Source organism: Gymnoscopelus braueri (genome assembly GCF_963280865.1).
Source record: "Gymnoscopelus braueri genome assembly, chromosome: 7".
Classification (NCBI taxonomy): domain Eukaryota; kingdom Metazoa; phylum Chordata; class Actinopteri; order Myctophiformes; family Myctophidae; genus Gymnoscopelus; species Gymnoscopelus braueri.
The window spans coordinates 53,780,061-53,793,601 of NC_137608.1; the positions used below are offsets into that span (position 1 = coordinate 53,780,061).

Here is a 13,541-nt window from a genome sequence, read left to right on the forward strand (position 1 = left end):
TGTATGATCAACAACATTGCTCTTTAACTTTGTGCCAATGACTTTGATAAGCATGGAGCCTCCACCTGCCCTGTTCTATAGACACTACTGCACTGTTTCTGAAACTCTATTGTTAATGACTGTCTGTTCTGTTGGGGACAGATTCATGTGTTCTATACTGTATTGCCATGCCATGCCTTTCCTTCTGTTAGGGTCACATTATTCCTTGGATAGTGAGTAGGGCTGGAAAACAAATGTGAAACATTGAGAACAAAAAAAAGTAAAACATGTAAAAGGAAATGGGATTATCAAAATGTTTTTGGAATAAACATTGCTTTTTCAAATTCAGTGTTTACACGTGTTTTTCAGAATGGATAAAACTTTTTTTTATCGATCATATCGATATCGGTTACATCGGTTATCGGCCATAACAGCAATTAATTATATCGGATATCGGTATCGGCCAAAATGTCACATCGGTGCATCCCTAATATTAATGTACACCGTCTACTTGCTGGACAACAAACACAGGACTACAGACTACACTACACTACTCTACACTTGTGGCAGCTGTCAATCTACTCACTCAAGATGGCGGCGAAAGTGGGCTGATTTAACGGTGTCTCGACCCCTATAACCACGCCCACTTCTGTGATGAAGGCGGAGCTGCCTCTCAGCATCACATTCAACACATTCTAATACAGACTGAAACCAGGGTTGATTTCCTCGACTAAAACTATAACGATGTCAGGGTGCGTAACGGGTAGGCCCCAAAAGCAGACGAGGTAGGCAAGAATGTTCAAATCAAAAGGTTTATTTTACAACCAGGGTTTCCAATAACCAGGTAAACTGAAGTAGGCATCAAGCACTAACTCAAACACACGTGACATGGGTCTACGGACCAACAAGAACATAATGCCAACACAGGGTTTAAATAGACAGGGGAGTAACAGGACGCAGGTGAACTCAAACTACAATCAACACTGTGATTGGCTGGGGCACAACAGGACACAGGTGGAGAACATAACTAATCAAGGGTAAGAGAGACAAGACAGGAAACAGTAAACAAGTAAGACAGGAAACAATACTACAAGGTAAAAGCACAGAACACCAATGCAAAGGGCAGCAACAGAATGACAGATACAATACAAAATAGAACATGCAGTATGCAGAAACATACAATATTCAGAAATACAGAATGCACTTTAGGCCTAACCGGCCTAAAGTGTCCACGACCCTATAAGGGCATTCAAGGTCTAAATAATAGTCAAAGTCCACGGCCCGAGGAGCGGACCGTGACAAACGAAAAATGTTGGTCGACCTTTTTTCACTGACCAAAACAAAATAAAAACTAAATAAAAACTAAGCTGTGATGACTAAAACTAAGACTAAATATATTGACAATTTCATCAACAAATAAAAACTAGACTAAAATGTTAGTGAGTGACTAGTGGAGAAGAGATCCAGTAGAACTAAAAGACAAGTCATTTTATGTTTGGTTGCGCTCGGGTGTTGTGCTCTGAAAATAGCAGATCTACAAGCTCACAACGCGTCGCACTGCGTCAGCACATAACCAAGTGTAAAATCAACCATTACGACGCCATCAAGGCACCGCCAAAATACATTTTAGTCGACTAAATCAACTAGAGATTTAGTCGACAAAAATCTTATGATATTTATTCGACTAAAACTAGACAAAAACTAAAACATTTCAGATGACTAAAAGATGACTAAAACTAAATGTAATTTTATTCAAAAGACTATGACTAAAACTAAAGGAAAATCAAGACATCCTGAAACCTCATTACAGCACCTGGTCTGGTGGCGTGCCTCACTAATCATTAGACTGACAACCCTAACCTCCTGGTATCGTTTCCCGCTGCCGACACTCTTTTTACAACCACTATTTGTTTTGATGATTAACTCATTGACTGCCAGAGTTAAAACATCGTCTATAGCTGACCTACCGACCGACCGACTTTTTTTATTATCAGAATATCAGAAAAAGACACACACACACACACACACACACACACACACACACACACACACACACACACACACACACACACACACACACACACACACACACACACACACACACACACACACACACACACACACACACACACACTCCTTTTACTACCTGTATATTCAGTATAGAATGTTGAATGTTGGTCCAAATACATGAACATTAAAACAGATGTTAGGAACTGTTGTTGTGACATCATGAAATAAATCATTCTGTATGAATTACTTTCATAATACAACAAAACCACAAAAAAAAAACATTTGAATCTGTTTCAGTGTGAATAAAACGTTTGACAGGATGCTACTTTTAACACATCGGGTGCCAAACACGGTCTGAACCGTGTTTGCGCAGAGTAGCGGTCCGGTGCCGAACACGGTCCAGACCGTGAAATATGTCTTTTTGTTTTTTTCGTTTTTCTCCACACGGGCGGGGCTAGAGCAGCTCTGGGAGTACCCATTGTGATCTTGAGAAGGATAGGCCAGATAGATCACCGGAAAAAAAAACATGGCTGCCATCCACTTCCTGTCTATTTCCTTCTTTAAAACACCTATATCTCCGAATCTGTTTCCGGTGGGGAAAACCGGTCATGCGCGATGCGCGATCCCCCCCCATTGTAACTCGCGAGTGAAATGTTATCGTTCCAGGCTGTAGCCAGGGTCATCGCGCAACATGAATGGATGTTTTTTTTTACATGGATTTGCTCCTCGTGGAGTCTAGAGCTTTAAACAGCAAAGCGCAGTCAATGGGGAGAATGCTGGCACCCAACGTAAGTTGTTATGAAAAAATGCTGGCACCTGATGTGTTAATATCCAACCTTTCACTTCATATAAGAACCAAACATGATTGTTTAACATGATGATTATGTGTTATTGTCACTGTGAAGAAGTTTGTTGTTGAATTTAATGTCATCTTTTTTTTTTTCCAGTGTTCCATGAGGAGATTCTAGTCTTTGGCTGTTCAGACACAGTTAAAGACTCATATAAAGAGTTCATGTATGCACTGGATGGTGAAGTGTTGATGTACGCAGACTACAACAAAGGGAAGGTGGTGTACCCTCAGCCTCCGTTTGTAGATCCAATCACCTACACAGCAGCTTATGAATATGCTTTTAATGCTCAGCACTACTGCAAAGCCCAGCTGGACTCCATTCGCACTGCCTTGAAGAAACCACCAGTGAAAGGTACATGAATACTATGAACACAATAGTTATTAACTAAAACGGTTGAATGTATTTAACATGAATGAAAATGTTTAAACATGTATATTAAGCATTTATGGTTGTTATGGTGAAATACTTTCTATATAATAATTATTTTTAGTAAACATGAATATATGCTCGAGGTGCAGATAATACGATTATACAACAGTTACCATCAAAATAAAACATATCAAAATGTATTCATATTGTGAGACATTTCTCTCTCATAAATAACAACCTTTCTGTGAGTGTTATCTCTGTTATCCTGTAAATACATGATGGGGTCTGACAGACAGACAGACAGACAGACAGACAGACAGACAGAGTTTACGCCACATGGCCGGATTAACCCGGTGCTACGACCCGTTTCGGTGGCGGGGGGGGGGGGGGGCACGTTTCACCGTCTTAGAGCTCCTCCAGCGCTACATTTAGGTGCTTTTCGGTATCAATACTGCAATCTAGAAGTACTCTGTTACAAGTCAAAGTCCGGACTTAAAAATGTACTTGAGTAAAAGTACAAAAGTATTGGCATCAAAATGTACTTAAAGTACCAAAAGTAAAAGTACTAAAATGTTTGAAAATAGCAGATCTACAAGCTCGTAGCGCGGCACTCGGTGCCGCGCTATGAGCTTATCGATCTGCTATTTTCAAATAGCCTAGGTATAAAAAAGGGGTTATCCTGGAAATACATGATGGGGTCTGACAGACAGACAGACAGACAGACAGACAGACAGACAGACAGACAGACAGAGTCCTTCTTTACTCAGCCACTCTAGTACTTGACAATTCAAACACACACAGTGATGATATTATATACAGATGATAATAAAACTGAACATTAATGACATTTTTAATTGTCTATTTCCAGATGGATACGTGTTCTATCATGCTTCCCGCTGTGTGTTTAACTCCAGTGAGCTGAAGGACATACAGTTCATACAGTCAATGAATTTCGATGGTGATGAGATCCTCAGGTGGGACAGTAGAGTAGATCAGTATGTTGGATACACTGAGCTTGGTGTGAAGAACGCAGAGCGCTGGAATAAAGATCCTACAATACTGGCTGGGATGAGAGCACAACCAGAGGCATTCTGCAAACACAACATTGAGATCTTCTACCCCAATGCTCTGAACAAGAGAGGTGAGCTGATCTCAGAGCAGCACTCAACACTCATCACCTCATAAACTATAACATGACATCATAATAAATCATTCTATTCAGAGATGATTAATGGTGTTAATATTGATCTGATAATGATTATAAAACATGACTTAATCTGCTGAGAAACATTTCAGATCCTCTTAAACACTTAAAGGGATAGTTCACCCCCAAAATGACTTTTTTCTAACGATTAGTCACTCCATGGAGACTCAATTCATGGATATTTATTAGTTTTTGTCCCATTTTTAAGACAATAATTTGATGACCGGCAGCGGTTCCGGTAGGAGACACAAAGAGTCTCCTTTGTATCTCCTACCGGAACCGCTGCCTACCGGTCCGCTGGTCATCAAATTATTGTCTTAGGAATGAGACAAAAACTAAACAATATCCATGAATTCAAGTCTCCATGGAGTGACTAATCCATAGAAACAATTTTTTTTTAGGGTGAACTATCCCTTTAAGCCTGATTTATACTGTATTCTAACACACTGTCACACAGTGGAAATAGCAGATCTACAAGCTCACAACATGTGGTGTTACCATCGTACACCGAGTATAAATGAAATATTTACAGTAGATCTATTTCTGAGTGTTTTCACCTACATACAGTGGTGGAAAAAGTACTCACATTTCTTACTTAAGTAAAAGTATCAATACTGCATTGTAGAAATACTCTGTTACGAGTAAAAGTCCGGAATTCAAAATTGACTTAAATAAAAGTACAAAAGTATTGGTATCAAAATGTACTTAAATTACCAAAAGTAAAAGTATTAAAACGTTTGAAAATAGCCGATCTACAAGCTCACATCGCGACGCGTTGTGAGCTTGCAGATCTGCTATTTTCAGATGGCCAAGGACTAAAATAAGGCTAAAGTGGTTAATGTATGTTTTATAATATAATAATTTATATGTGCAAAGTAACTAGTAACTAAGGTTTTCAAATAATTGTAGTGGAGTAAAAGTACAATATTTGCCTCTGAGATGTAGTGGAGTAGAAGTGAAAGTATTGGAAATTGGAAATACTTAAGTAAAGTACAAATACCTCAAAATTGTACTTAAGTACAGTACTTAAGTAAATGTACTTAGTTACTTTTCAGCACTGCCTACATATAATGACCTTCCTAAAATAGAGACACCAGGACTAAAGTTTTTAAATGAACTTTAAAAAGAACCATGCAGGCTAAAACACACCTCTATACACTTCATTTACCCTGATTTTATATTTTAATTATTGTCTCTTGTATGTTTTTAATCACTTTATTAATATTTTACAGGATTATGTGTATTGTTTTGTTTGTTTCTACTCTAGTTCATTCAAACTATTTTCATTAAATGATATTGATTGGTTTATTTTTGTTTATGTAAAGCACTGTGTAACTGTGAATTATTTAGTATGTTAAAATTATATTATATAAATGCATTCTACTCTGTAGAAAACTGTAGACTATTGTAGAATCTACAGTATTCTATGAAACGTTGTTGTTGTCATCTGGTGACCAAACATGACATTTACAGTTACAATGTAGGCATTTATCTGACGCTCTTAATCCAGAGTGATTCACAGTAAGCAAGGGAAACACAAGGTAATACATTAAATGCATAGAAATAGTAATCTAGGATCATAGGTAAACCAAGATCCTATCATCAGTCTAAACAGTATAATATCAAACAAATAAATAATCTGTACATTAAAACTATCCAAACTATAGGATGCCAGGTTTACAATTAACCTGGCATCTGTCTACATAACATGATATCTAAATTACATTTTAACCTTTGCATAAGCCTGCAAGGTCATCAAGGCTAGGTCTAGTGCTACAGGCTGAGGTGGAGTCTGAAGAGGAGAGTCTTCAGATTACGGCGGAAGATTAGGAGTGAGTCTGCAGTTCTGACTGCAATGGGGAATTTGTTCCACAGTTTGGGAGCCAGAAGGGAGAAGAGTCTAGGACGTGTGGAGCGTTGTCCAGGGTGTTTTAGAGAAGGGAGAAGAGTCTGGGACGTGTGGAGCGTTGTCCAGGGTGTTTTAGAGAAGGGAGAAGAGTCTGGGACGTGTGGAGCGTTGTCCAGGGTGTTTTAGAGAAGGGAGAAGAGTCTAGGACGTGTGGAGCGTTGTCCAGGGTGTTTTAGAGAAGGGAGAAGAGTCTGGGACGTGTGGAGCGTTGTCCAGGGTGTTTTAGAGAAGGGAGAAGAGTCTAGGACGTGTGGAGCGTTGTCCAGGGTGTTTTAGAGAAGGGAGAAGAGTCTAGGACGTGTGGAGCGTTGTCCAGGGTGTGTTAGAGAAGGGAGAAGAGTCTAGGACGTGTGGAGCGTTGTCCAGGGTGTTTTAGAGAAGGGAGAAGAGTCTAGGACGTGTGGAGCGTTGTCCAGGGTGTTTTAGAGAAGATTCAGACAGCTCCCCTGTGTTAGCTGATATGAGTGAGCGGGAGGGGTTGTAGGGTTGGATCAGGCTTGAAGATATGGGGGTGTCATACATTTGGTTGCTTTGTAGGCCAACATCAGTGTTTTGTACTCTGTGAGGGCAGCAACTGGGAGCCAATGGAGGGAGAGGAGAACGGGGGAGAGCCGAGAAACGTGAACATTTTGGCTGGTTGACCAAGTGTGTTGCGGCTTTCTGGATCATTTGGATCTAATGTGGATGATATACAATTATTCATGATAATGACATGTTCCTATGACTGGTAATAATAATAATAATGATAATAATAACGATGATGATGATAATGATGATGATGATGATGATGATAATGATAACAATAATAAAAATCTTCTTCATCCAGTGGAGCCCAAAGTGAGACTGAAGTCAGAGACTCCCCCTCGTCGTGGTGAACACACTCACATGCTGAGGTGCAGCAGCTATGACTTCTATCCTGAAGTGATCCTGGTGACCTGGTGGATAGGTCGAGAACCTTTGACCTCTGGTCTTTCCTATGCCGATCTGTCTGATGGAGACTGGTACTACCAGTACCACTCCTACCTGGAGTACACACCCAGGTACACACCTAACAGACACCTATGGAAATACACACCTAATAGACACCTATACATATATTCTTTAAAAATAAAACAAGTGTTACTCACTTGCTGAAAATGGCCCATTAAATGGTAGGCTTATTATATTAAGTCCCTCACACACACACACACACACACACACACACACACACACACACACACACACACACACACACACACACACACACACACACACACACACACACATGAATACACACACAGGAATACGCTATAACGTGCGTATCTCGTTACTAAGTTTCTTCTGCCTCTTACCTTCCTATTTTTTCTGCAATGGGGAGGGAATAGTGGAATACACAATAAACACTAGAGCGGAGGAGAGCCCAGCAGGGCATTCACGCTCCTACACAATAATAGTCAAAACAAATATTAACAAAGATCAACAGATCAATGTGAATAGAATCGCGGCGCGGTTCAGCATGTAGATCAGCTACTACTATTGTGTGTTTGTGTGTGTGTGTGTGTGTGTGTGTGTGTGTGTGTGTGTGTGTGTGTGTGTGTGTGTGTGTGTGTGTGTGTGTGTGTGTGTGTGTGTGTGTGTGTGTGTGTGTGTGTGTGTGTGTGTGTGCGTGTGTGTGTGCGCACGCGTGTGCATTACAGATCAGGAGAGAAGATCACATGCATGGTGGAACATCCCAGCCTGACCGCGCCTATCAAGATGGACTGGGGTCAGTTATTGTAATCTACTGTAATCTACTGTCTAAATAGCAGATATACAAGCTCATAGTGCGGCACCGAGTGCCGCACTATGAGCTTGTAGATCTGCTATTCTTGAAAAATCGTGAACATTTGTGCAAATCTTTGAATATATATATTTTTTAAGCGAACATTTGTAACTGTCAAATATCTGTCAACATATGTCTTAAGTTTTTCTGAAATATATCAGTGGTGCTCAAACCTTTTCTTGTCAAGGACCCCCCAAATGTTTTTGGCCGCTGATCCCCATCAAAATATGTTGTTCCAGGGACCCCCCAGAAGCAAATATTAACTAAAACTAAAAATGTTGTTTAAAATATATATATAAATTATATTCAAATATTTGCACAAATGTTCAAGATTTTTCAAAAATAGCAGATCTACAAGCTCATAACTTGGTGCCGCGCTATGAGCTTATTGATTTGATAAAAACAGATACAAGACCAGATTGACTTGATAAAAGCAGATCAAAGACCAGATTGATTTGATAAAAACAGATCAAAGACCAGATTGATTTGATAAAAACAGATCAAAGACCAGATTGATTTGATAAAAACAGATCAAAGACCAGACTGATTTGATAAAAACAGATAAAAGACCAGATTGATTTGATAAAAACAGATCAAAGAGTCAGCATGGTTTTATCAATGTGAAAACAAGACAGTTTTCTAAGACAGAACAAGCGCTGATGTTCTTTTTTTACAAACTGCCTCACAGTTCTGAGTCTATGACTCTGTCCTAAGATACTTTCTGCACATTCCACAACCTGCTTTATAATCATCATAGTAAAAGGTTGATTCATGTCTTCTAAAATCTATCATCATATCCTTTGTTTTGGATGTATTTATAGCTCTAAGAAGGACATGTCACATCAGGTGACAAACTCCTCAAGGACTGGACCAATAGGGTTGGACTCATTATTACTGAACAGACTCACAATGACTGTGTCGTCTGTTTATTGTTTAATGTAGCTTATTGTCAGACAACTCCATGTCAGAGTCAGTGAAGAACAATGTGTTTTAATCTACTGTAATAATATGATATGATATCATATCATATAATATTTGTATTGTCAGATGACTCCATGCCAGAGTCAGTGAAGAACAAGGTGGCCATGGGAGCATCAGGTCTGGTTCTGGGTCTGGTCTTGTTCCTGTCTGGATTCATCTACTTCCAGTGGAAGAAACGAGGTGATTAGCATGTTTAGTTAACTTATTTAATTAACATGTTTAATTAATTATTATACTACCAGTGGAAAAAATGAGGTCAGATCAACAGAGGATCACATGACATGTGGAACCCTCACAGAAATGCAAACAAACAAACAAACATGTAAAACCACAACCTAAACAGGTTTATATTGGTTTAGAACCATAACCGGTTTAGACCAGTTTAGACGACCTAGTTAGAGGTCAAAGTGTGTTCTATGTAGTCAAATTTAACTTTAATACCATCAGTGTTACATTTAGTCCTAAATAAGAGTCAAATGTTCATATTAGTTCTGATGACTGAACCCTAATGTTGGTGTGTTGTTGTATTATTGTGTTATTGTGTGTACAATGTATGCATTTTATATAGAAATACACACACAATACAACATTTATTTGTGTGTCTGTTTTTTGTCTCTCTTCTTCTTCTATCAGGTCGTATTCTGGTGCCGACAACCAATGACGATCTTTAGACTCCTCCCACACACCCAGGTTCACTTCCTCTTTCTTTTTACTAAACTTTTTTTTGTATAAAAGTGTATAAAACTAGAAAACATACAAAAAACAACATGCTTGTGTAAGAAGTGAAACAACTAGCCTGGTCGTGTGAATTCACATTATCATGTGTCTTCTGCATAATTTATCATAATAATGAATCTAATAATCAAATGATTTGTTGTATCAGACAACACTGATGACAATGTGGTCAGATGGGGGGGGGGGTCCTCTTGGTAAACTAACAACTTGCTCATGATCTATTAACCATGTAAAGAATAGTTTTAAATCATTAAACCATTAACAAACATTTGACAAGTTATGAGTAACACATTAACTGATCATTTGGGAATGATTAATTTACTATTATAAGGGGATGTTATTCTAAAGTGTTAACATGTTCACACAGTTAATACATTATAATTCTTATTGGTTTATTGTCTTTTCACAGAACACCTGGGTGTGTTTTCAGAGAAGCAGAGAGTCATCGCTGCCCTCTGGTGGAGAGAGGAGGAAAGTTGTGTGTCCATTCAGCTTTTAAATACTCATAACAGCAGCACAATGATGACATCATCCTCCTTTTTACAAATGTGTCCTTTAAAAATGCTAATTGGCTAGCCAAGGCTAACGATAATTAGTGTGCGCCCATGTCGACGTGGTTTTGAGGTTAAGGTTAAGGTTAGGTTTATAGACATAGTGTTTGTGAGGTCAAAGGTCAGGGTTTAGGGTTAAGGTCAGGTTTATAGACATCGTTTTTGTGAGGTTAAAGGTCAGGGTTTAGGCGCCACCTGGGCGACACACCTAAGGAAGAGGGAGTCCCAATTAGTGTGGGCGGTTCATCAAATTACTTTGTATAGTTTCTGTCGTCAGAAAACACAAACATAATATTTCAGTTCTAAACTATATTGAAACATTAAATAATGATCACACACACAATCAGAGTTCTTCATAACATTAATATTAATATCCATCTGAATGGAAGTCAGTCAGCCATGTTTGTGAAAAAAGTTTTATCATTTTATAATTGACCTTAAGTCATTTATTATATAATCATTTATAATGTGTGATAATTAATGTGTTAAGATTATTATGACATCACTGTTTCCCTGTGATGGGTGGACCTAAACCCTCTAGGGTGGTCTGAGGTGATGGGTGGACACATGGTTTAGTGTCCTAAATGTGTCCTATATATATAAACTTCAATTTAATACATGATCCATACATTCAGTCTATCCTGTCCCATCGTCCCATGAGGTCTAGCATACGTTGGCAAAACTACCCGTAAATTAAAACAACATCAGTGAGCACAAAAGCTCAATACGCAGGAATGATCGCGAATATCCTGTCGCTATTCATTTTAATGATGCTAAACATGACATATCCTCTTTTAGATTCCAGGGAATTGACCTTCTCCTAAAGAGAAGAGAAGCCTACTGGATCTTCACACTCCAAACACTGGCCCCAAAAGGCTTAAATGATGAATTTGTACTGAATGTTATGCTGTGATTAGTCATGCGTTATTTGGATGGACTAGCTATGTAATAGACCTGTTGTGCTCGATTCGTTTATTTTTACCTTTATTCTCACTGTGTGTCTTTTTATTATTATTGGGTCCACTAATATTATCTCTTTCTTTATAGATATTGAAGACCTGGCCCGATGACATGTACAGGCCTTTTCCTCTGCTATTCAGAGCCGTAATTAGTGTTGCCGTGACCAGAAAAAAATGTATTTTGTGAATGGGATTGGTGTTGCTTTAATATGATGGTGGTGGGAGTGGCTTTAGGTCTGAGATTGCGGGTGCAGCCAATGGGTTGCATGTCCGATGACCTTCACTTGGGAGGTGTAGCCTTTAAAATGTTTGGTGGTTGATGTGTTCTGTATTGTCTGTCCTGATGAAGGTCTAACGACCGAAACGTCGATTAAGAATAAAGAGCTACATTTTTTGTAAGATCCAGACGGTGTGCGGGTCCTATTCTTTGGTCTAACCATCAGAGATCTCCTCCATAATTTGTACATTTTTGACTTACGCACTTGTCGCTAACCCTTGGGGTGTGCATCGGCCTCCTTCACAAAAAACTAAAGTAAAGAATAAAATATGTGTCTAATTCTGACAGTTTAGATATTCCTTGGTCAGTATTATTTATCTTTACGTTGTTCAGCTCCACTGTTGTGTTTCTATCCGTTCATATTGGCTGAACTTCACTCATTAAACTAGTTAACAGATCTGTGGACAAGTGATGATGATGATGATGATGAAGGTTGTGGATTCATTTATTTGGCAGTTGTTGATGACACACGGGTAGAAAAAACAAAACCTTCACAAAGTATTGTGTTTACTGTATGTGAGTATGATTTCAAAAGTGAAATCACTTTCTTGTAAATATATATTTTAAATGATATCATTTATTTCTAAATATTTTATTGGAGGAACATGTCAGACATGTCCCCTCCTTCCCCCCTGGGATCTGCGCCCCTGATCATGAATGGTTTGAAGTTCAGATGTTAGATTTTGGCTTTAATTTGCTTGGTTTGAATGGAATGTCACAATATCAATAAAGGAATGAGAAAACATCATTGTGCCTCATGTTCTCTTACATTTCACTGCAGGTGGGTTGCCAATTTCAGCCAATCAAGAGAGAGTGCCCATTCATCAGCTTCAATGTTATAGTGTTCCAGTTTAAGTTTCATCACTTCCAATTCCACTTGTTTAATGTGTATCCTGTGTGAGTTCTCTCTCCTGATTGGATAAGATTGGTATCCCAAACTGAAAATGTTGCTCTGGAATCACCCACGGTGACTCTGAGAAGGAAGGGACAGATGGATCACCGTGCCAAAAAAACTGCCTCCCGTCCGCTCCCATTCTATCTCTAAAAAAACTCCATATTTCCTTAACTTTTTACAGTGGGGGAAACGAGTCCCGTTCGATCCGAGATCACTCCGCCATGGTGACTCGCGTGAGAGATGTTATTGTTCCAGGCGTTAGCCAGGACCATCCACCATCGTGCACGCATATGTTGTTTACAATCGGGTGCTCGTCATGGAGTCTGCAGCTGTAAACAGCGTAGCGTTACAAACGGTGAGATCTCTGGCACTCAACGTCACTTTTTTAAATAAAACTCTGGCACCGGATGTGTTAAACAAAAAAATGCTTTTTCAGTGGTCTCTCCTGATTGGCTTAGATGTCACCTACCTGAAGTAAATATTCTGTTTACTAAAGAGCTGGAGAGACCCCTGTGACTTACCCTACCTTTAATGTTATTTTATGCTTTTGCTTTTCTTTTTTGCTTTATTGATAAATTAGTTGTACTTTTTCTGTAATTGTATTCTGGCTCTGTAAAGCATTTTGAGCTGCATTTCATGTCATGAAAGGTGCTATACAATTAAAGTTTATTATTATTATTATTATTATTATTATTCATTACCCAAGAGTCTCTGCAACCATGACTGGCCAGTCTTAGCTTTGACTGGCAGTTCTGCCTTGGCGCCATGGCAAATGCCAGGATGAAACTCCCCTATACATAGTAATACAGTGCAAGCCCCTAGCAGCGACCCCCCTGAGTCTATATATTTATGGAAGGATGATTGCTATTGCTTAAACATGTAACTTTATACTTTTATGGGACATAAAATGCTATATAGTTGAAAAAAGTTACATAGTGCTGCTTTAAACAATGATTTTTCAGTGTATAAAAACATCTCCTTTACTTGTATTTTACAGTATATATTTATGTTACAGAATGA

At 38.8% G+C, this 13,541-nt stretch overlaps 1 protein-coding gene across 1 annotated transcript in view; it reads left to right on the plus strand.

The window, feature by feature from the left end:
• LOC308088124 (uncharacterized protein) overlaps positions 1-13,541 on the plus strand; it is a 98,233-nt gene that overhangs the window by 7,737 nt on the left and 76,955 nt on the right. Inside the window, exons 4-5 of the mRNA XM_080432490.1 lie at positions 2,937-3,191; positions 4,078-4,350. Of these exons, the coding sequence (XP_080288616.1) occupies positions 2,937-3,191; positions 4,078-4,350 (528 nt within the window). The remainder of the gene's footprint in view (positions 1-2,936; positions 3,192-4,077; positions 4,351-13,541) is intronic.